This window comes from Peromyscus leucopus, chromosome 5 (genome assembly GCF_004664715.2).
Source record: "Peromyscus leucopus breed LL Stock chromosome 5, UCI_PerLeu_2.1, whole genome shotgun sequence".
NCBI lineage: Eukaryota > Metazoa > Chordata > Mammalia > Rodentia > Cricetidae > Peromyscus > Peromyscus leucopus.
Window position 1 is genome coordinate 109,384,805 of NC_051067.1, and position 24,478 is coordinate 109,409,282.

The 24,478-nt window shown below is 45.9% G+C and overlaps 1 protein-coding gene across 1 annotated transcript in view; it reads left to right on the forward strand.

Moving 5' to 3' along the window:
• The window catches only part of Wwp2 (WW domain containing E3 ubiquitin protein ligase 2), a 127,110-nt gene that overhangs the window by 67,553 nt on the left and 35,079 nt on the right, over positions 1-24,478 (forward strand). Inside the window, exons 7-8 of the mRNA XM_028889212.2 lie at positions 2,946-3,070; positions 15,578-15,788. Coding sequence (XP_028745045.1) covers positions 2,946-3,070; positions 15,578-15,788 — 336 coding nt within the window. The remainder of the gene's footprint in view (positions 1-2,945; positions 3,071-15,577; positions 15,789-24,478) is intronic.

Genomic DNA, 24,478 nt, shown 5'->3' on the forward strand with positions numbered 1-24,478 from the left:
TCATTGGCAGAGCTGAAGCCAGGCTGCCTGTGGCAGAGGCCAGCTCATCTCCTCCCCATTGCCTTGAGTTTGTCCTAGCTATTTTGGCCTGTGGTGTGTGGTTTCAGCGAGGGGGCCAGTTTGTAATCACGACACAATCGCATCTTTTAAGGGTTGAGTGAGCAAGCCAGGAGAGGAAACTGCTGAAGAGATTTTCCTCAATTAGTGAGGCCTTGTCCTCCCTGAGAGGGTCTTACTTTAAAGTTAATACAAGGGTAAGAAGAGGGAGAAGGGGTGGAGGGAGACAAAGAGTGTGTGTGTGTGTGTGTGTGTGTGTGTGTGTGTGTGTGTGTGTGTGTGTGTGTGTGTTTCATGTCTGGGGGAGGTGGTGGCAGTTGGCCCTCTCAGCAGGGAGGCAGCAATTCATGCAAAGTGCTCCCAGCTGCCCCTGGTTTATGGGCTAATCCCGGCCCTGCTCCAGCCTGTCATTCCGGGTAAGCTGCTATCATTAGTGGTTAAACATTTCTGAAAGTATTCCCTCTCAACTCTGACCACATGCCCTTTCGTGGAAGAGAGGTGGGGAGGAGCCAGGAGAGTCCTGAGCCCCACCCTGTTGTCCACATCCATCTGCTCTACAGAGTGACGAGGAACCTTGGCCCCAGAAGAAGTCAGGATTTGTCAAAACCCATGTGTCTGCTTCTCCCTTGAGGGACAGAGACCTACCCTGAAGGCTGTGGGTTCCAAACCTGGGAGGCCTGTTTTGTCCTTGTAAGGAGATTCTTGGTTAGAGTAAACCTTTATTAACCAATTTCATGTCTCAAGCTCTCTGCCCCCAACACACGCATGCACTGAGCTGAGCTGGACAGTTGCTGAACACCGCCTTTCCCTCTGGAGCTGGGATCTGCTTTCTGCTCTTGATGAGTGGCTGCAGTGAGGGCTTCCCAGTAACAGTTCTTCCCATGAAGTGGGAGCTTTGAAATCCTTTCCTTTGACTGAGATATGGCTGACAGCTTTTGATTTATGAAATTAGTGCAGGGAAAAATAAGATGGAATGGGAAAGCCAGACCGAATCCTCTCTTAACTTTCAACAACTGTACTGGTTTTAGGTAGTATGGACCCCAGAGTTTGCTAGGTCTCGGGGTCTCTCTTGTTCTCGATAACTCTCACTGTACTTATTTATTTGTTTTGTTTTAGTTTTTGAGACAAGGTCTTGCTATGTGGCCTTGGCTTCCCTGGAACTCACTTTGTAGAGCAGGCTGGCCTCGAACTGAGTACTGACGTCACAGATGTGTGCTGTCACATCTAGTTCTGCACACACACACACACACACACACACACACACACACACACATGCGCGCACACACGCACACACGCTGCATAGCCCAAGAACAACTGTTACTCTCTCTAAAACCATTTATGGGTTCTTTTCCTTACCAGAAGCACGCAAGCTCAGAGAAGGAAGCTGCAAAAATCCAAGAATGCAAACAGCAGAAACAAAGCGACCCTAGTCCCAGCTTCCAAGATAGTCACCATTGGTGGTAGGGCTTATGTCTATCTCGTCACTAGAGTCCGTTACTGAAAGCCAGGCATGGCGGCGCACACCTTTAATCCCTGTACTCGGGAGGCAGAGGCAGGCAGATCTTTGAGTTGGAGGCCAGCCTGGGCTACAGAGTGAGTTCCAGGACAGCCAGGGCTATATAGAGAAACTCTGTCTTGAAAAAACCAAAAAGAACTTGTTACTGAGAAAGTAGGTGGTAGGATGGTTTATAACCCCTCCCTCCCAAAACCAACCGTTCACTGTGCTGCAGGCCTGTCCCAGCCTGCTGGAGAGATGCTCTCAGAGGCAGGGGACTCTGGTGAGTGCTCCTCTAGCAAGGAACTCTGTTAGAGGTCAAGTCTCGCCACTTGCTCAGTAATGGGGGAAAGTAGCTCCAGAGGAAGTCAACAAAGGTCTACCCATTCCACCACCCAGCTGAGGAGGAGGGCCGCACGAGAATGTCTTCTATAGAACTTCCTGTGCTTCTTCCCATGCCTGTAAGTGGGCAATAGAGCCACCGTCAGAGCGGCCACGCTGAGTGCGAGGGTGCGTTAATGTGCAAGGCTTAGGTCACGGTGGTGTAACTCAGTGACTAGGGATTTCCTCTGGGGTCACTCTGGTCAGTTCTGCTGTTGCTGGTCTTTGTGTAAGTTGTTCTCTCAGACTTTGGTTCCTTGCCTGGAAAGAACCAGACTTGTCTTTATTCAGTAGATGGGATTTAAACCATCTCGTCATTGCAAATTAAATAATGACTACAAGCATACCAGTAATGTTTGTTAGCTAAAGATGGGAAGCAAAGGCAGAGAGGCCTAGATGCTTTCATTGAGTGGAGTGGAGGGACTCTACAAGCTCAAAAACACACTTTTCGTCATTGTCTTGTGCTCTGAGAAAATGTCAGATGGTTTCCTCTGCTAGCTTCCTCCTGACGTCCACTTCTGTGTCGCTCTCACTCACCTGGAGAGCTGCTGAGTCCTCTTCTCTAGGGGTGATGTCCCAACATGTACACTGCTTCATGCTGCTTAATTCTCCTTCCAGCTGTAGAGAATATTGATTTGTGTAAGCTTGGGGGCCCTTTTTATCTAAGGGGAGGACCATTTCATCTACTGCCTGTCCAAGGATTCTTGTTATTTCTAACATTTAAGCCCAGTAAAAATAATGTGATGGACACAGGGTATTTTGCCAGTTATTTCAGATGTGGGGGTGATTTGCTCCAGATTTGTTTACTTCAAGTGGAAAAGTTTGCACAAAGCTGCCTTTTGGGCTTTTACCAAGGAGGAAGCTTCCCTGGGTCTCTGCTCAGAGCCAGCTCCTGTTGAGTGCAGAGCTGGAGTGACTGCAGGTCTTGTTTCTGATAAATAGCAAGAGAGGAGAAGTGTCTTTCTTTCTCACAGTGCCTTATGTCGGTCTGCTTTCTCCTCTGAACCCCCAGAACGCACAGACATTCAGGCGGCTCAGCCAGAACAACAGCCACCACTGACCAAAGCCCCAGTGCTAGGAGCCGGCACCGCCAGCCTGGGAAGAACCCCAGCGGCAGTGGCTTAGCCAATGGCACAGGTGAGTGATGAAACCCAGCGTCAGCCGGGCCTCTTCTGTGTGCACTCAGGGCATTGCCTTCTGGGCCAGGATGCAGTGGGGTGAGAGACACCGGCACTGTGTGGATCTGAGTCCATTACTTTCCATTGACCCGAACTCTTTGTCCTCTGGCTTATTCTGGACAGCCAGGCTTACTCTCCTTGTTCCATGCATGCCTAAATAGTCCTTGGGCCGGGGTTGTGGCTCAGTTGGTAGAGTCTTTATCTAGTATGCATGAGGAAGACCTGGGTTCAGTCTTCACCTTTTAAAACTGACTTAAGCATGCATGCCTATGATCCCTGCACTTGAGATGTAGAAGGAGGCAGGAGGATCAGAAGTTAAAGGTCATCTTTGGCCACATGACAAGTTCAAGGCCAGCCTTGAACATGATACATGATATCTGGATACATGAAATTCTGTCTCAGGAAATAAAAATGGAAAACAAAATATTCCTTTGTAAGAAAAATTTTAATAAGTATGCTTTTTGATTAATTTATCAACTTTGGGTTTAAAAAAAGATTTATTTAGTTAACTTTTTATGTGTATATGTGTGTGTATGCCTGAGGGTATATATGTGTACCACACTCATGCAGATGCTCTTGGAGGCCAGAAGAGGGTGATGTATTCCCTCAAACTAGAGTTACAGCTGTTATGAGGCACCCAGTGTGATGAGAACTGAGCCCAGATCCTTTGTAAGAACACTTGACCACTGAGCCATGTCCCCAGTCCTGTTGTGTTATTTTTTTTTGAGGAGGGCCACACTGTGTAGCACTGGCTGGCCTGGGACTCACTGTGTAGACCAGACTAGCTTCAAACTCATAGGGCATGCCTACACTCCCCCAAGTGCTAGTATCGAAGGAGAGGGCTACTACACCCAGCCTTAGGTGTCTTAGTTATACCTGACATATTTGAAGAGAAAAAATTCCCTATTTAGGGAGTTTGTCAACCAGGGAAAAAGAAAAGACTGAGTTTGCCCTAAGAGCCGAGTGAGAGACGATGGCAGCATTCGAGGGGTTGAGACGCTGACAGGTGTTTAGTCCCCACCAGGTGCTGCTGTCACATTCCAGCATGGACACCACTGGAGGAGAGACACTTGGTCCTCTCCACGGGAGTCCAGGAGCCTTTCTGCACTTGGCTCTTTCTCTGTACTCGGGAAGGAGAGTCTGCTACCAATAAATCATTTTCATCCCATTTCTGTCTCATGGAGGCAGGCAGTCATTTTCTGAAGTTCTGAGGACTGTTAAATCTTTAGTGACAGCAGGTCATTTGGTCATTTGTTTTCCTATGGAGCCGATGGAAGGAGTCGTGGACATTGCTTCCACAGACTGTAGATAGGGGAGTGTGTGTAATTCCAGTTGGGAGTTAGATGGAATGACTTGTATAGATGTCTGTTGTGATTGCAGAGGTGTGACATGAAGACGCAGCAGTTTGTTGTTGTGACAGTGTTATTGGCCCGTGTGGGACAGACTGATTGAGTGGCACTCTATTTTGGTTTCTCTGTCATGGACTTCAGTTCAGAGCCCTCGGTGGCTAATGGTGCCGGTTATCTCACTGTGTACAGGAATGACGGTAAGAAAAAGGGCAAACCTGGGGCATGACTCGACTTCCTTCCTGGACTTGGGGACCTGCCTGAAAGAAGTCAGTTAAGCAGCTCCTCGTGAACCTCTTGGATGAGGTCACTGCTGGTGTGGAGTCCCAGCAGCCGCTGTCTCAGCCTGCCCAGTGCTTGGGGTCCAGCTACCACATCCTTTCCATCTGCATGAAGGGTGCCAAGCGAATGGCTGTGGACTGTTCCACAGAGCCGTACACAGCTCTCTGAGCAGCAGCAAACATGCTCTTCTTCGAAAACAGTCGTTTGTAGAGAAGCTGGCAGTAGCCCTGCTGGACACTGCCATGGCACCCTGAAATCACTTGTACACACTAGCCGGGTGACACACGGAAGCAGTCTTCTGCTGCAGTGGCTGGTCCACCAGTCACTAGCCTTCCAGGGCTCTACATTACCATGATAGCTATGTCCCTCTACCCTCTCTGCTTTTATAGAAGCTGCTGATAAATTGACTTCACGTGGTGATGATGGTCTTTGAGTCAGTCTTCATGGATATTTAAAGATTGTAAAAATTTTCAAAATGCGGGGTTTAGTGTCTTTGTGTGAGCATGTTCATTAGTGCAAATGCCCACAGAGATCAGAGGCATTAGATCCCCCCAGGATGTAGAGTTACAGACGATTATAAGCCTCCTGATGTGGGCGCTTGGAATTGAACCCAGGTCCTCTGCAAGAGCAATATGAGTGTTTAACTACTGAGCTATCTCTCCAGCTCTTCTGGGATATCAACAGACTTTTATTTGCTTTGTATTTAGTTTTTGGTACCTTTGCTTCTTGTCTTGATCTCCAGAACATTGTGTTCTAGCTTATGAGCTAGGTTCCCACCATGTCTTTAAACAGCCACATGTGTCCAGCTTCAGACGGTTAACCCTGGATATGTTTTATGGCAGTGTGTCTGAATGCCCAAACCATTCCTAAAACCCAGCTTCAAAGGGCAGCTCCTGCCTGCTAAAACACAAAGGCCTTGGCCTCTGCCTCTGCCTGTTTGCAGTGATGACACTTCATCTGGACCTTGCAGGCAGCCTGGACTACCGGAAGCTAGACTGTTACTAGGCAGGGGCGCCCCCCTCTTGACAGCGTAGGACGTGAGTGAGGATGTCTCCATCTCTTCATGTTAGGCCTGTGAGGACCACTTCCAGGATGGCAGTGTAGGAGCTGCGTCTCCTGCTGGAGTTTTCACAGGCACGCGAGATTAATTTAACAGCCTCCTGTGGCCTGTGTATTGTACTTATGCATATAATGACATTAGGGCCCAGTTCCAGCTGGCTTTTTCACACTGTTACAACTGTAGAATATCCATTTTTATAAAATGAGAGTGAATGGAAGCCTGTCTATATCAATGCCTTGTTTCTAAGTTTTAGAGGTAAGGGGACTGGGAAAGACCGGTGGATTAGCACCTCATTGGGCTATGTGCACAGTGATTTACTGTCTGATTTTTTTTTATTGAAAATTTCACCAAAATTTTTCATCTGTTACAGCTGCCTTAAATGTGATTTCCACGCACAGTGGTTATACAGGCTGTGGTGGGATCTAGACTCCCTATACATAGTATGTTTGAGACTTTGTTTCCTCATTTATAAAATTAGGGCCAGAGTGTGTATCTTGTGTGTTGTTATAATAAGCCATATAAAGCACATGAAGGGTTGGGAGGGGGCATACAGAGTGCGAGGCATGGTGCCTAGCTCATAGCTTTTATCTGTATGAATCATTTAATTATGAGGCATGGCTGTTAGTTTTTGTTTCCTTTCATTATTTTTTATCCATGCTTCCATTTATTTATGTGGTCTCCTTATTTACTTTTTAAAAGATTATTTTTATTAACGGCATGTGCATTTATCTGTATGCCCATGTGCACACGTGTGTGGGAGTTCCCAAGCAGGCCAGAAAAAGGTGTCAGGTCCCCTGGACCTAGAGGTAGTTATTGGTGATTGTGAGCCTGCTGTGGATGCTGGGAACTGAACTCTGGTCCTCTGAAAGAGTAGCTAACTGTGCCTCCTGCTAGAGTTTTCCCAAGCATGCAAGATTAATTTAACAGTCTCCTTTTGGTTGTGTGGTGTATTTATGCGTGTAAAAGACATTAGGGAAAAACCGGAACTCTTAGCTACCAGCCATTCTCTCTCTCCAGCCCCACTGTTTACTTTTTTAAAGTGGTTTTCATGATGGGAGTGTAGCTCGTCTATAGTTGGTAGAGTGCTTACCACATAAACTGAACTCAAGGGAAGCTGGTACTGTGAGACCCCCATCTCAATCAAATTAAAATAATAAATTCTAGTGTAGTTAATCACCATCCGTCATTTAACTATTCTTCCTCAACTGTTACGTAGTTCTCTATGTTCTGTTTTGTTTTGTTTTTGAGATAAGAGTAGCTGGCTTGGAAGACTACACCAGGCTGGCCTTGAACCTGTGGCACTCTTCCTCTGCGTGAGAGCGCTGTAGTGACGGTCGCACCACCTCCGCCGGCACCTGCCCCTCTTTGCATACAGCCGTGTTTGGGGGGAAACATGAACTTTTTTAAAAGAACAGTTCTAGCTGTGTTACCTCGGCTGGCCCTGAATTCCTGGGCTCTAGCTATCCCACGGGTCCGTTCTCCAGACCCTGTGTGCAGGGAGGTTTTTAGTGCAGTTCTTGTGTCAATGGATATGAATTTTCAAAAATGAGGTCCATTTCCTTTTAAGAGGATTGCTTCTATGTCCAAGGCTGCATAAAACTTTCACAAAGTAGTATATGAGATTTTTCCCCCAACCTTGTAAATACTGTTCTTGTTTTTTATGCTGTTAATGTTAAGTTCCACCTCATGGTTTGTTCTTGCTATTTCTTTTTTATTTTGCTTTGTTTTGGTGTTGGGGATTGAACTCCTGGCCTGATGCATGGTGTGTACACACTGTACCACTGAGCTACCCAGGATTTATTTCCTCTAAAGTGTTGGAGCCCTGTTCTCCCTGAGTGTTAGTTAGGCACCTTCCACTGTGGCTTTTCCTTAGAGCGTAGCACTTCCTCCTTTCTTTTATACTGTGAGATTTTTTTTTCTTGTTTTGAGTAAGTTCCACTTACTTTGATGATTGGAATAATATTTTTAAGTTTTTTATTTCATGTGTATCTGTGCTTTGTCTGTCACCACACGGCTGCCTGGCGCACCCTTTATAGGGAGTCAGATGCCCTAGGACTGGAGTGACAAACGGTGGTGAGCTGCCGGTGGGTGCTGGGAATTGAACCCGCTCCTCTGGAAGAGCAGCCAGTGCTCGTAACTGTTGAGCCATCTCTCCAGCCCTGGCATAGTATGTTTTTAGTGTCTAAAATGGCTAGCTCTGCCTTACTACTTTTTCTCTTTGAAAGTTCATACAATTTTCAAAAACAAATTTTAGACTTGAAATTTTGAGAGGCATGCTGGCAGTGGGTGTTACATCCATTTACTCTAGCTAATTAATTAAGACTATCTTACCGTCAGTCAGGCACGGAGCTGTGGTACGTCACCTTTCCCTTCTTCATTCTCGTATAACTTGACTCTTGATTTTTGCTTAAAGATTCATTGTTGTTGTTTTGTTTTTGAGAGAGGGTATTACTGTGAAGTTCTGGCTAGCCTGAAATTTGATATGTAGACCGGGCTGGCTTCAAACCCACAGGGATCCACTTGCCTCTGCCTCCCAAATGCTGGGATAAAGGCCTGTGTCACCACCCCATCTGTCTTTATTATTTTTAATCATGTGTCTGTGTGTGGGTATGTGCTAGAGGTGTCTGATGTGGGTGCTGGGAACCAAACTCAGGTCTTCTCTAGCTCCTATTTTAAAACAAAAATTCTTTGTGTGTGCATGTATGATTACATGTATGTGTTCATGTGTGTACAGGTATGTATGTGCCTTTGTGTATAGGCCAGAGGTCACCGTTGAGTATCTTCCTCACTTGCTCTTCACCTTATTTTGAGACAAGATCTCTCTCTCTGTCTCTCTCTCTCCCTTCCCGACACCTCTCTCTTTTTCTCTTTGGACTTAGAGCTTGCCAGTTGCTGGGCTGGCTTGTCTGGGATTAAGAAAAAGAATGTCCAATTCCTGATCTTTTTCTTGGCCCAAGGGTTTCCTGTTCCTGAATGAGTGTGATTCATAAAGTTAAAGCGTTTAACCGACAGCACAGAAGAGCCTTGTGAAACCCTCACGGTTGCAGGAGCTGAACAGCCGCCCTGGTGCCTCCCCACCCCGCCCTTGGTCCCCACTCTTCCTCTGTCCAGGAGAACCAGGCTCCCTTCTATTCCTTCTTCCCGGTATTTCCACCTCACGAGCTCTGGGTTGAGTGTTGGTTCTGCTGCCTGCTGGTTGCACAGCACCTGTCTGCATAGTCCTGGGGCTTGCGTGTCTTCAGTGAAGTGGGAATAACATTTTCCTCATGGGCTGTGGGAATTGCAAATGAGCTAATAAAAGTGTACTTGCTAAAGGCAGTGAGGGATCCTGGATTGGATTCTAGAACAGAAACAGCGACTTCGTGGAAAAGCTGCTAAGATTCCAATAAAGTCTAGAGTTTAGGTAATAGTCTTGTACAGATATTTTTGGTTTTGTCAAATGTACCATGGTTATATATAAAAGTAACACTAGGGACATTGGGTGAAGGACTCACCATCTTTTCAACTTTTCTATATAAAGATGCATTCTAAAGTAGGGATGATAGCAAACCCTCTCAGGAGGCTTGAAGCAAGAGGATCATGAGTTCAAGGCCAGCTTGAGCTCCATAGGTACTACTCTATCTCAAGCGGTGAACAAACCAAAGCTAAATAACAATTCACTCCCGAGTATTTTTTAAAGACCTATTTTTTAAATGGTAATGTTATACAATTATCAGATGATTATAGTTCTAATATCTTTTAAAATTATTAGATTTAGTGAATGCATATTTATTAAACAAATATTTATCAAATGCTGTTTGCTGGACAATATAAGCCAGGATAAGGCTTCTGCCTTCTAATCTTTTTCAGGCGGAGTTGAAAAGACACGTCAGCCAAGTGCCAGCCGCTGTTGCAGGAGCTCTATGCTGCAGAGCTGAGGCCGCAGGCAGGCAGTGTGGGATCTATACAAGCAATGGCCAGTCTGAACTGTAGTGCTCTGAGAACATCTGGAGAGCAGGGCTGCTGTGACAGAGATAGGCAAGAAAGTAGGGGACGGAAAGTCAAGTGTTGCTGAGAGTGTGTCTCGGGCAGTAGAGTGCTTGCCTTCCTAGCATGCCGGAGCTCAGGGTTTAGTCCCCAGCACTCCATACACGGCCATAGCGGTGCATGCCTGTAGTCCCAGCACTCCAGTGGGAAAGACAGGAGGATCAGATATTCAGGGTTAGCGAGACCCTGTCTCCAAAAAAAAAAAAAAAAAAAAGGAAATGTTAGTTGTACCAAGGGCAGAGACAGCCTGAGTCATTTTCAGACTTCCACTGAGGTAAAGCTGGCTCCTTGGATTTACCCCAGAAAAGAATTTCAGGATGAGTAGTATGAAGCAGAATTGGAGTTTATTAAAAGTCTATTATTATCATTATTATTACTGAGATGGTCTCACTATGTAGTATTTGGCCTAGAACTCCATGTAGACAGGTTTGGCCTTGAACTCAGAGATCCAACCACCTCTGTTTCCAGAAGCCTTATTTTTATTTTATGTACATGGGTGTTGTGCTTGCATGTACGTTTGTGCACCATGTGGGTGCCTGGTGCCCTTTGAGGCCAGAAGAGAATGTCAGATCGGATCCCCGGAACTGGAATTATAGATGGTTGTAAGCTGCCATGTGGGTTCTGGGAACCAAACTTGGGTCCTCTGTAAGAGTAGCAAGTGCTGTTAACTGCTGGGCTAACTCTCTAGCCCCTTTAAAGACATTGTGTGTGTGTGTGTGTGTGTGTGTGTGTGTGTGTGTGTGTGTGTGTGTGTTATGTGTGTGTATATATATATATATATATATATAATAAATATATATATATAATATGTAATGTAAGCACAAGGCCTTATGAAGGGCACTTGGGAAGAAAGTAGGACACTGAGGCATGGTTGTGGGCTGAAGAAGAGTCATGATACCACTGTCTTTACAATATTTGTACATAGAACTTGATTTCCATGGGGGCTGAAGACATTTAATTGAGAGCACTTGCTCCTCTTCCAAAGGACCTGAATTTGGTTCCTAGCACCCACCTCACACACCTCAGGACTGACTGCAAGCTCCAGGGGACTCAGCATTCCTGGTCTCATCAGGCACCTACATTCACATGTATACACAAACACCCATTAACAGTTTTTAAATAAAAAAGCATTTTAAGTTGGCCTGGTGGCTCATGCCTTTAGTCCCAGCAAGGAGAGGCAGAGGTAGGCAGATCTCTGAGTTCAAAACCAGCCTGGTCTGCAGAAAAGTTCCCAGGACAGCCAGGGCTACACAGAGAAACCCTGTCTCAAAGGACAGAGAAAAAGCATAGCTCACACATGCAGAAGCTGCCGCTCTTGTGCTTCCCTAAAGCCGTTCTTCCAGTGTGCAAGTGTATGCATGTGTGTTATCCGAGGGGAGAACACACACGTGTCCAGGCACACAGATGATAGCAGTAGATCTACACTGTTGAGCAGTTTCCCATTGAATCATCTTAGAGTTTCTCCTAGCATTGGAAGCCAGTGTGAAGAAGAGCTTGGCCCTGTGTATCCCGCCACTAACCCCAGCTAATGACCCTTAACACATAAAGACATGTTTAGACCCTGTACCTCAGTGCTTTTCTACACATTTCAGAAAGCTTTATCTGTGATGCTGTGTGGGCGGATGTGTGCAGAGTAGAGGGCAGGGAGTTGCCCGGAGGCATTGGATCCCCTGGAACTAGGTTACAGGTGGTTGCGAGCCGTCAGACAGAGGGTGCTAGGAACTGCCTTCCAGGCGCTCTGGAGGAGCAGTGTGTACTCTTAATGGCTGGGCCAACTCGCCACCTCCACCTGCTCAGTACATTTTTAAAGAAAACAAAATGTCATTTTTCAGATGATGCCAGGTCATCAGCTCCTTCTGGAGACTGACAGAGGAAGAGCTGAGCTTTTCCACAGGCTCCATCTCTCACAAACTGAACCCGGGGAAGCAGAGTGGTTGAGGGGCAGCTCGTCTTTATTTCAATGAAGACCACACCAAGGGAATTAGAATCAGTATTTTGCAACCTCCAGTGAATTATTGAATTCTTTGTCAGTTTCTGAACTCTTTGTTAATTTACTCATTCTCTGACTTTTCACGATTTAGTACATTATTGTAGCTCTGTGATAGATCTGATACACTAGGGAAGAATCCCCAACAGAAACCAGAACTCTTCTTTAGACTTTATCTCTCTCTATTCTTAGAAAGTTAGTTTCCCTTGTAATTTTACAGTGAATTTATCTAGTGACTTAAAAAGGCATGGTGGGATTTTTTAAAGATCGGAATTGCATAAGGTTTATACATTCGCATAAAGAGGATTACCATCTGTTGTATGTACTAGCTTAGCTCAGACAGAATATGGAAAATAAAGTTTTGCATTTATGTTGGGGAAACATTCATTGTACAGATTTAGTTATTAAGCATCTGATGTAGCCTCTTTGCCAGGCAGTATTAACACTGAGAAGAAAGCAAGCAAGTCTTGGGCTAAGGCTACAGCCCAGCTCAGGAACAGTGCAAGGCTCTGGGTTTGATCCTCAGCACTGCAAGATAAACAAACAGAACAAAATCCAAAGGACTCAGTCAGAGGCAATTCCACATCTCAGGCTCACAGCCATTTGTTAAAAGTCAAGCTTGGTTACATCCTGGGAGGACATTTAGGTTTCAGCTGACTACCAGTGTTAGCCAATTGGATCTGGTTATATGTAATCTTGGTTCCTACTGAAGGACGTGCAGAAAAGTACAGTGAGAGCCTTAAGTCCTGAGGGAGATAGCAGAGGATGAAGTAGATGTCCGATGACCAGGCCAGGGTATTCGCCTCCTGTGGATGCTCGTTTCCTCGTATAAAGTAATCGAGGGGCCTAACTGTGCGGTTCTGTGTGAAGCTTAAAGAAATAATCCCAAGAAAGAACTTTGTGTCTTGTCTGGCACACTCCCCACTCCATCCCATAGTCAGTAGTAGTGTTTATTATTTGATTTAAATTTGTCGTCTGGGACTGGAGAGATGACTCAGCAGTGAAGAGCACTCTGCTCCTTCAGAGAGCCCTGGCTCGGTTCCCAGCACTCACATGGCAGCTTGTAACCTTCCCTAACTCCAGTTCAGGGAATCTGTAGCCCTTTGTGAACTTCTCAGACACAAACACACGAGTAGTGCACATACATTCATGTAGCAAAACATTAATACATGTAAATAAACTAAATCTTTTAAAGATTGTCATCTGACTGTCTTGGTCAGATCCTGACACTATTTAGTAGAAATGACAGGGAGTTAGAGAAGGATAGCTTAGAGACAGTGAGGAAATAGTAGCCTTTGTGTCGGGGCGGAGGCTGAGACTAATGGGAAACAGAAAATGCACCAGACACTTACTTGAATTGCTTTGGCCTGGAGAATGGACGCCAGCTGATGGAGTTGAGCTGAACTACCTTCAACTACATCTGCTCTACAGTAAACTGTAACTGTGGCGATCTCCTCAGAGATCCAGGAGCAGGTGCACACCTGCTTTTTAGGGGAACTACAAAACAAATCTCTGAGTTAGAAAGAAGAAACTAAATGATGACTACGCTGTTTTGCATTGAAATTCTGATATAAATGTGTATACAGTTCTGCATATAGCTCCTATGTTTTCAAAGAATTGCAGTTCTTTGAAACCTTGTTTGATCTCTCTTCCAAGTTAGAGGACTTATAGTGCCCTGGGGTCCTTGTAGACTCAGTGATCATCAAAGACCTGAAGAAACAAACGGTGATGTGGAAAGGGTTAGGAGCTACCTTGTTTCACTAATTGTTATCTGTTGTTGCCTTGGAGACAAGTCCTTAGTTCTTAGCCTCTTTCATGTAGCTATTAATCCCGGCTTGTGTCCTTGAATCAAGAATCTTTAAAAAAGTGGTGGTTCATAACCAGTGGGTGGAAACCTCTTGGAGATTGAGCAACCCTTTCACAGGGGTCGCATATCAGATACCCTGCTTATCAGACATTTACATTACAGTTCATAGCAGTAGCAACATTACAGTTTTGAAATAGTTTTATGGTTGGGAGTCATCACAACATGAAAAACTGTATTAAAGGGTCACAGCATTAGGAAGGTTGAGATCCACTGCTTTAAGAGAACATTATGGGCATCTGGAGAGATGGCTCAGCAGTTAAAAGCAGTGTTTGCTCTTGGAAGAGGACCTGGGTGCAATTCCTAGCACTCAGGTGGTGGCTCACAACTGTCTGTAACTCCAGTTCCAAGGGATTCAACATCCTCTTCTGGCCTCAACGGGCACTACATGCATGTCGTGCACAGACATACATGGAAGCAAAACACTCAAACACATAAAATAAGATAAAAATAATAAAAAAGAACATTATGGAAGTTTCTACCTTTTTATGTGTGCACAAGAAAGTGCTGTCCATGTCTAGCAGACAGAGGGTGCTTTTTTTTTTTTTTTTTTTTTTTTAATATGGTTTTTCCAGACAGGGTTTCTCTGTGTAGCTTTGGAGCCTTTCCTGGAACTCACTCTGTAGACCAGGCTGGCCTCAAACTCACAGAGATCCGCCTGGCTCTGCCTCCCAAGTGTTGGGACTAAAGGCGTGCGCCACCACACCTGGCCAGAGGGCACTTTAAAGGGAAGGATGGGCCTCTGTCCACTTGGCCTTGGACACTTCCAACAGCACCCATCCTTGTTCACGTCTTTCTTGCTACTCTTTCCTTCTATTGGTGTCCCTAAGAACGTTGTATTTAATCAATTTACTTAAAATTCATTCTCTCATGTCCTTTGGGACAACATTACTAATGTACTGTAATTTTTGTAGTAATGCTTTGGTTGGTGTTTTTTTTTTTTTTTTTTTTTTGGAAATAAATTCTCATTAGAATAGCCCTGGCTATCTGGCCTAGAGTTTATATGGAGCCCTGTAACCAGAGTACCAGTTTGTGTCACTTGTCACCAAGACACTGATGATCCGATACAGGAATTGAATCTTTTTTTCTCTTAAAATTGTTACTTTTAGTTATGTGTAGGTGTGTGTATCTGCATGTAGGTATGTGCACATGAGGCCAGACTCGACGGATGCCCTGGAGCCATTTGCCGTGAGTGCTGCAAAGCTAATGCAGCTCCCCTGGAAGGATAGCAAGTACTCGTCACCACTGAGCCGTCTGCCTCGCCCCAGGAATTGAATCTTTAAACTATACTTTATTTAGATCTGACAACCTGTAGAAACAGGATTAGTACCCCAGAAAATCTGCCTTCCCTCTCGGCTCCTGCCAGCACACCTCATAGGGTCAGGACGACAGGCGGCCAGTCATTCCGGAGCCTGGCCGGGTGGCAAGCCTTGTCTGGGAGATTCATGGTGTAGCTCTCCTTGTTGTCTCCTATACTTTTCTCTTATTATCCCATCTCTCCTGAGCCAAACTCAGGGACTTTGGGCACACTCTCATCAGTGTGTCTGCTGATTGTGATTATGAGTATTATACAGTGTGTGTGTGCAGAGTCCTTTCCATATTATGAAATACAAATGTGCACTTATAACTAGAGTGTGAATGTGTCCCTACCCATCCTTTTTGGCTACTATCAGACCTGACTGGCATGAAATTCACTATGTGGCTTCAAACTTGAAGCCATCCTCCTGCTTCTACCTTCTGAGTACTGGAACCAGTGTGAGAGGCCTGGGTTTGTAAAACTCACAATTGTCTGAGTAGGCCAATATCATAGACACAGTGTTAGTGTATGGTGTGCAAAACCCAGTAAAAGAAAACAAAGGTCTTATTCCTAGTTATCTTTAAGTGCGGTTTATGCATTTCAGCGAACGAGGAACCTGCCACAGCCAGTGATCCGGAAGAGCCTTCTGTTGTTGGGGTGACAGCCTCACCTGCTGCAGCCTTGAGTGTGTCCCCAAGCCCCAACGCGACATCTCTCCCTGCACCGTCCACACCAGCTGAGGGAGAGGAGCCCAGCACTTCGGGGACACAGCAGCTCCCTGCCACTGCCCAGGCCTCTGATGCTCTCCCTGCCGGGTGAGTAGCCTTGTGTCCCATGATGGCACTCTCAGGGACTGCCTCCTCCACCAGGTCAGAAACAGTGTGGTCATTTCCTACCTACTGGCCAGGGGTCTCTGGGAAGGCTGCCATGTTTAGAAGCAAGAGAGGTGTAGGAGTTCTTGCTCTGCCAACATCTGAAAGAGCCTAAAGCACCCCAGGAGGCGGGTTCATGCTGCCTTTGGCTGGGACCCAAGTGGACAGCTTCTGTGGAGCAAGGATTCCATTGCCTTGGTGGCTTCTGGGAGGTGTCTGACTAGATGCTGCCCAGACAGTCGGTTTTTCCCTCCTCAGTTTGACCTTCGTGAGTTGCCACCAAGCTAGGCAGTTTGAGTTTGATCTCCATATCCACGTGGTGAAAGGAGAGAACTAACTCCTACAAGTTGTCCTCTGACCTTTTACACACACACACACACACACACACACACACACACACACACCACATATAGAAAAAATTTTAAAAAAACATGAATTTTTTTTGGGGGTGGGGATCAATTAGATAGGGGATTGAATCCATCCCTCTACCTCACCTGGGTGGCCTGGCTGTGTGACTTACATGTTGGTTGTGTGGTGACAATAAGCATCCACGTCTAGGGACCCCAATAAAATGGTATGTGTAAAATGTGCTGGAGACAGGCAAGTGTTGCCTTGAAGTAGTTGTGAAGGAGCCTCAAAGGTAGACACTGCTTCCAACCTGGAAACCGAGTCTTACCTCAGGTAAGGCTGACTGTTCTCAGGGCCAGTCCCATTGGCCATCCTGGTTATCAGCATGGCACAAAAGAAACCAGTGTCACATGCTGGCAAGATGACTTAGTATAAGTTGCTTGCCACCAAGCCTCAATCTCCAGGTGGAGGGAGAAAAACTGATTCCTGCAGGCTACCCTCTGACCTCCACCCTTGCCGGTGGCACATGCTCCCTGCCCTAAGTAAGTGGTTGTTTAACACATTGTTTTAGGGCTGCCGGTGAGATGGCTCAGGAGTGAGGCGTTTGCTGCCTAGCCTGACAGCCTGAGAGCCACCCCCAGGCCCTACCCGGTAAAGAGAAAGCGGAGCTGACACCTGTGAGCTGTCCATTGATCTCTACAGGCACCCCCCAGCCACTCCCCCACCACCCCCAGTAAATAGACTCAGAAAAGAGTAGTTTGAAGAAACCCGCTTCTGTCCGGCTCACTGACTGGTGATGTGCTGATGTTCCTTGATGATGGTGAGTAGTCCCTCAGTGTATAGTTCAGAATGGACATTGGAAAGATGCCTCTTGCTTCTTGGGGAATACGATGCCCTGTTCATGAGGCCCATTCTGAACCCCCAGTGGTTAAAGGTCCTGTATCAGAAAGCATGTGTGACTTTTGCTGCTTATCCTTAGCATTCACGTCACTTCTTTCGACTAAATAGTGTTGAGCAAATGAAAACCATTGCAGATAATTCTTATTTTCTCAAAGCTTAAGAAAACTGGAGTGTTGAGAGGCAGTTTTGAAAAGGCCATTTTCTTTTGTCAAGTGTTTGTGTGAAAAGCTTTCTTTTCTCTTTCATGGGTGGTATGAGAGACTTGAAAGAACCATGTGTTGTTTGCACTTTCAAATCTGTGTGCTGTAATTTGGGGGAACAGGCAGAGTCATTTTGGCAGAAAGGAGAGAAAATGGCTGCCTGTGCCCCCAGTGAGCTGTTTGTTTTCTTTCCCGTGAGCAAAGGCCTGGAAGGCCGGCCTCACGCCCTGTCAGTCACAGGCAATTAGGGCTAATGGCTCAACATGTCTTTATGTGGGGCGTATGTGAGGGTTACTGTTCTCTGGGATTGGGCCCTTCCTGTTTCCAAGCAGTTGGAAAACTCCGAACTCTGAAAACGCTCTTTATTCAGCAGCCCAGGGAAGCCGTTCCCCACCCCCCGTCTTGGCCAGAGGCTAAAACACTTCTCTGAGGTAGAGTTTGGACAGTGACAGTGTCTTTTTCTTAGAGATTTAGAATGTGACAAGGCCCGTGGTGTGTGTGTGTGTGTGTGTGTGTGTGTGTGTGTGTGTGTGTGTGTGTGTGTCCCACTTTTAGGTATAGAATATTCCAGAGAAGAGTTTGGGAGTCTCAGTTTTCCAGGAGTACTTACTTCCTCAGCTACCTCAGTATCTGGAGGACCATGTCGGTGCCCAGGATTGCCACTCCTCACTTGAGCTGGCCTCCAGAGTGCTTGGTAGTTCAGACAGCAGGCTTTTCAGTTGGCTTTGGTATTAGAACCCAGAAAGGACATAGTTCCTGTAGTCATCCTCCCAATGTGTAGATCCAGGGCCCTCCTCCCCCCCTTGTTTCTAAGCTGAAGAGAGGCAGGCAGCAAGATGATGAGCTTGGTCCTTATCCTGTTGTAAATACTAGTAGAGGGATTGAAGTATGGCTGCTTGCAGGGAGCTGGTGGAGATCACAGAATACCTTTATCTTGTATGAGATTTCTAAATGGAGCATCTAAACTGAACTTCTGCTAGTGTTCAAGTTGCAGGTCAATGCCTCTACAGGATGCATTTTTTCTTTATTTAAAAGTTTTTCATTACATGTTCTTAAATTCAGTGTAGTTGTGTGTACACAAACATACAGAGGTCAGAGGACAGCCTTCAGGGAGTCGGTTCTCTTCTTCCATCTTGTGGGTCTGGGACTTGAACTCACGTTGTCAGGCATGGTGGCAGGTGCCCTCACCAAGCCATCTCACTGGCCTGCCCTTTCCTGTCAGTCCGATAGGGTAGTCATTGCTGTTTGGGAGATGGCAAGCCTAGGGCGAGGCTCTGCAGATGTGCAGCTGAGGAAGAAATGGCCTGGGTTCAGAGTAGTTTATGAAATCTGCTCTGGTCCCTTGCTTCCTGAGAATCGATGCCACTGTTGTTCCTGTGTCTCGAGCTCACTGTGCCAGTGTGTGTCTTAACTCAGCCTGAAACACAACCATTAGCTGACCCATCCAAATCTGTCCTAAAGACAGTCTGCAGTTAGCCCAGGTGACCACCAGACCAGAAGTCTGTTGGTCTTTTTTCTTTTTTGGTTTGTTTGGACAGGGTTTCTCTGTGTGTAGCTCTGACTGTCCTGGCACTCTCTCTGTAGGACAGGCTGGCCTCGAACTCAGAGATCTGCCTGCCTCTGCCTCCCAAGTGCTGGGATTAAAGACACCTGCTACCATCTGGCTATTCATCTTTCTTTATACTAACCTTTTTAAAGTAAAACTTCTAAGCATGACTTTTTCCACTTGGAATGCCACAGTGACTTCCTATTGTCTTTAGGGGATAAATTTCCAAATCCTTAAGTAAGCTGAAAATCTCTGACAGATGGTCCCCACCTGCCCCTCCGCCTCCCATGGAAGTCACTGTCCCTTTGCACTCTGAGCTCTAGTCATAATAAATGACTTTAGTCTGACCCATGTACTGCCTTCCTCCAGACTGAGGATCCTCCCCATGATGGTCTTTCTCAAAGCTTCCTCAGTGTCTTGACATTTAATTCCTGAAGTTTCAGGTTAATGACAATCCTGGGGAATCCACCCTCCTGCTCCCTGGTAGACAAGGTTAAATAACCACATGTCTGGCCATATCTTTCTCACACTTGTAATTGCTTGTTCAAGTCCCTCTGTCATTCTGGGCTGTAGGTGACTAGGAGCCAGGCACAAAGTAGGTCCAGGACCTACTTGTAATGAATACATCTAAATGCTATGGTTCTCCTCCCTGTTTCCTTTTTTTTCCTGTCTGAATGAATGCTCTCTGCTTCTCTGATGCTCTAAAGAGAGAGCGTCTATGACTGAATATTGCATTTTCCTTCATTCACTGTGTTGACTGGCTTTGGGTTCAACTGTGTGTCACAGAGCAGAACACCGGTCCTCGTTCACAGAGGCTCCTCATCACTGCATTCTCCTTGACCTAAACTATTTCTAAGCTAAACTAGATTGCTTGCTTGGGCCTCAGGTTGACTCTGTTTCCAGCTTTATCTTTTCAGCTCCTCCATCTTCTTTTTTGAGCGATAAAAAAGGCTCACTGGGGATTCCAAGAATTGCCACATTGGCCCTCTGAAATTTACAGCAGGAAAGACTGGTCACACACATCTGTGTTTCCAGGCTGAGGGCTTCTGAAAAAACCTAGGCTGCCTAAGGCCAAATACAACATTCCTTATTCCATTTCTCTCCCTGTCTGGAAGCCCTCTTTTTTTTTTTTTTTTTTTTAAAGCTTTTAACTTAATTAGCCCCAAAGAAGCTACTGGAAGGTATGGAGTTTCCCGGTTGTAAGTGTCTATTGAAAGAAGGGGCGTTGGACACACGTGAGGTAGTGGCCCAGGCAGGGAGTGGAAAGCGTGGCCACTTTGGTCAGTTGGCCCTGTGTCTGGTTCTTGTCAGTGTCAGGGCCCACTTTGGAAACTGAATACTCATGAACAGACCATGTGTACATGGCTTTGACAAACCCCTAGCACGCCCAGCCTCTCAGCTCCCAGAGTCCCTCACACAGAGGCACATTATTTTACCCTGGCAGCTAGCACACGGCTGTGGTTTCTTACATAAGAGAAGACGTTGTGTTTGGACTGCCGGCTTACCTCAGCTCTGCCATTTCACACCATCCTTGTTCTGGGAAGTCATTGGCTGCGCTGTTTCCTGCCTCAGAGTAGAATTAATGAGTGGTGGTTTTTTCGCCCCTCACATTTGCTGGCTGCCCCATGCCCTTACTGGAGACCCTGAGGCTGCTCTAGGTGGACCTTGAGACAGCCCTGGGAGAGTTCTCTGATGTCTTGTTTGTAGAGACACCGAAAAGGATGGGGCAGTTTGGAGCTTCTCTGCTAAGTTATAACTAGTCTTGGGCCACCGAGTCTTATTCCAAAGTGCTTCTCACTCAGAGCACTTTCCAGTGGTACACAAACTATAAATGAAAAACCTGCCTTTTGGGGAGGTTGCTATTAATTTATTTCTATATTTGCAACCTATGATGCATCTTTACTTTTGTTTTAACTTCTGTTCAAGGGATCACATACATATCTAGAAGCTGAGGCAATGTCACAGACACAGAAGTTTCTAAAAGCTAAGAAGCTTCTCTGTTTCTGGGCACGGACTGTTAAGAGTTTGGACCATGGACCACATTTTGAGTAGCTTGGGATTAAAGGATTGTATTGGGAGACTGCCCTTTTCCCACCTTTTGTTGTTGTGGAATATGGTTTTGTTTTTGACCCTAAAAGGATTAGTACATGCATAGGCAACTCAAATAGTGCATGTTCTGTCTTCTTGCCAAAAGACTCCACAGTCCCCAGTGGACTAACTGAGCCAGGAGGTGTTCTTCCCTCTCTAAATTGTGTGGTCACATATGATCATCAGTCCACTTTTACTGTCCTTTCTGGAGAGCTCCTCGAGAATGAGGAGTGTTGTGCCCATCCTGGCACCTTGGCATCTTCCATGGCGTAAGCAGATGGAGTGGCTCACGTTCTTACCTGTCCTTAGTGTTCTCAGTTACATTTTCATCTTAGAAAAGATCATGAGCTGAACATGGGGCCTCACACCTGTATTCCCAGCATTTAGGGAAGCTGAGGCAGGATGATTGTTGAATTTGAGGCCAGCCTGGGCTACAGAGTGGAAGACTGTTTCAAAAAGCTAAAAAGCAAAACCCACAAAACAACAAAGCAAAACCAAACAAGATCTTTGCTAGGCAGGAGAGACACAGGATAGCAACAACAGTGTCAGAGACCTTTCTAGATTTAAGCATTGGTATTTTTATGCACCTTGTGACCTTTTCCTGACTGTTAATAGTAGCTACCAGACGGACTTTCACACTCAGTTTAACCCAGAGATCGTTTTCTTCATTCTTTTTTTTTTTTGTTTTTTTTTTTTTTTTGGTTTTTCAAGACAGGGTTTCTCTGTGTAGCTTTGGAGCCTGTCCTGGATCTCGCTTTGTAGATCAGGCTGGACTCGAACTCACAGAGATCCGCCTGGCTCTGCCTCCCAAGTTCTGGGATTAAAGGCGTGAGCCGCCGCCGCCGCCGCCGCCGCCGCCGCCGCCGCCACCACCACCACCACCACCACCACCACCACCATCACCATCACCATCACCATCACCACTGCCCGGCGTTTTCTTCACTCTTTACTGCAATGTGAGTTAGCTGCTTTTACTTTCATGCTGCAAGTGAGGACACCTTAAACAGTTCACCTGAGCTGACAAACATCGACACCAGGACGACACATAGTGACACCACTGGACAGTGGTCAACATGGGATAAACACATATCTACCAGGTTTGGGTAGTATGACGGTGTGCACTTATACCTTTGTAAACTATTAGAAGCATGCAGATAAAAATGGTGACTAGGACGTGGGTGAGATGCCTTCGTTGGTAAAAGTGCATGACACCAAGCCTGATAACCTGAGTTTGGTCCCTGGAACCTGAAAGATGGAAGAAGAGAACGGACTTGCACAAGTTGTCCTCTGACTTCTACATAAGTGCCATGCAGTACCCCACCCCCCAATAAATAAATAGATATAAAAATTTCCCCCCAAAACCTGGAGGCCTCAAATACATTTGAAAGTCTTATACACTCCCTCTGATGCGGTCACTATGTACAGGGGTACCTGGAATGTGATCACACCCACATCAAGTGCCATGTGCTTTTCTGTTGTGTGAATAGTACAAGCTGTGTGATCTCTTGTTTCTCTGCAATTATGGCCATGCTGCAGTGAGGCCGGCCCCTCTGCATGCCTTTCTGTATACTTCCTTATTTCTGTAAGAACTGCCCTGGGACTGGTTGGACCTGCAATGCAGTGAGCGATTGCCTAACATACATAAGGCCCTGGGTTCGATTTCCCAACACTGCCTTAAGAAAAGAAGGTGGAACAGTAATGCCTAATTAATAGTGTTTTGCCAGGCATGATAGTGTACATCTGTAACTCAGCACTTAGGAAGCAGATCCAAGAGCATCTAAGTGTGAGGCTAGCTTGGTCTGGGATAACCTGGAGCAAAATGTCCTTCTGGAAGTGAAATTCCTGTACCACAGACCTTCAGCTTTAATGGGGAACCCCTTTCAAATTGCTTCCTGAGGTCAGCTTGTGGAGTCACCTTTTTTTTTTTTTTTTTTTTTTGGTTTTTTAAGACAGGATTTCTCTGTGTAGCTTTGGTATCTGCCCTGGATCTCACTCTATAGACCAGACTGGAGATCCGCCTGGCTCTGCCGGAGTACTGAGATTAGTGGCGTGCGCCACCACCGCCTGGCTGTGGAGTCACTCTTGTTTGGGTGCGCATATGTGATCTTGGTAAAGCTCACATTGTCAGCTCTTTCATTTGGGCCAATCTAAGGAATTTGACTGGCATCTTTTTGTGATTTGAATTTGAATTTCTTTGATTATCATTTAACCCTTTTAAATATTTATATAATGAATTACTTTATTGGTATAATTTTTCCACTTTTCTATTTGTGTTTCTCTCCCTTTACTTATTTATCTATTTGTTTGTTTTAAAAGTTTTATTTATGTTTTTTATGTATATGAGTGCTCTATTTGCATATACACCTGCACACCAGAAGAGGGCACCAGATCTCATTACAGATGGTTGTGAGCCATCATGTGGGTGCTGGGAATTGCACTGGGGACCTGAAAGAGCAGCCAATGCTCTTAACTGCTGAGCCATCTCTCTAAGCCCCCTTAAAATTTCCTTTTTTGTTCTTTTGGGATTTTTTGTTGTTGTTTTTCGAGACAAGGTTTTTTCTGTGTAGCCCTTGCTGTCCTGGAACTACCTCTGTAAAGCAGGCTGGCCTTGAACTCCAAGAGATCTGATAGTTTCTGCCTCCTGAGTGCTGGGATGAAAGGCATGTGCCACTACAGTCCTGATTTGTTTCTGTCCTTAAAAAAAGACATTTATTTTTTGTGTGTGACTCTTTTTTCTATATGTATGTATGTATACCATGTGCCTTGGAGGTCAGAAGAGGGGTGTGGAACTGGAATTGGAGTTATGGATAGTTGTGAGCCACCATGTGGATACTAGGGAGCTGACCCCAGCTCCTCTACAAGAGCAGCAAGTGCTTTTAACTGCTAAGCCACCTCTCCATCCCTTTGTTTTTCTCTTTAGCCTACAAGATTTGTTTGCTTGTGACAGGATCTCATGTAGCCTAGGCTGGCCTTGAACTTGTTCTGTAGCCTAGGAACATGACTTGAACTCCTGATCCTCCTGCCTTTGCCTCCTGAGTATAGGGGTTACAGATGTGGCCTCATGATTCTGAATATATGCTAGATAATGTCCACTTACATATATTGCCAATACTTTCCCCCAGCCTATAGCTTCTTCTTTACTTTGTTTATAGTGCCTTTAAAAGGGGGGGGGGGTCTACAGAGATGACTCAGCAGTTTGCAGCACTTTTGCTTTTAGAAGAGCAGCTTTAATTCCCAGCCCCCACACAATGGCCCACAACCATCCTAACTCCAGTTCCAGGGGATCTGTTGCTCTCATGGCACCAGTCATGCATGTGGTGTATATACATACATGCAGGCAAAACATTCCTACTCATAAAATTAGACAACTTTTTAAAATTTAAAAATGATAGCCAGGCATGGTGGTGGCGGCGGCGGCGGCGGCGGCGGCGCACGCCTTTAATTCCAGCACTCAGGAGGCAGAGGCTGGAGAGTCTCTGAATTTGAGGCCAGCCTAGGCTATAGAGTGAGTTCCAGGACAGCCAAGACTGTTACACAGGAAACCCTGCTCA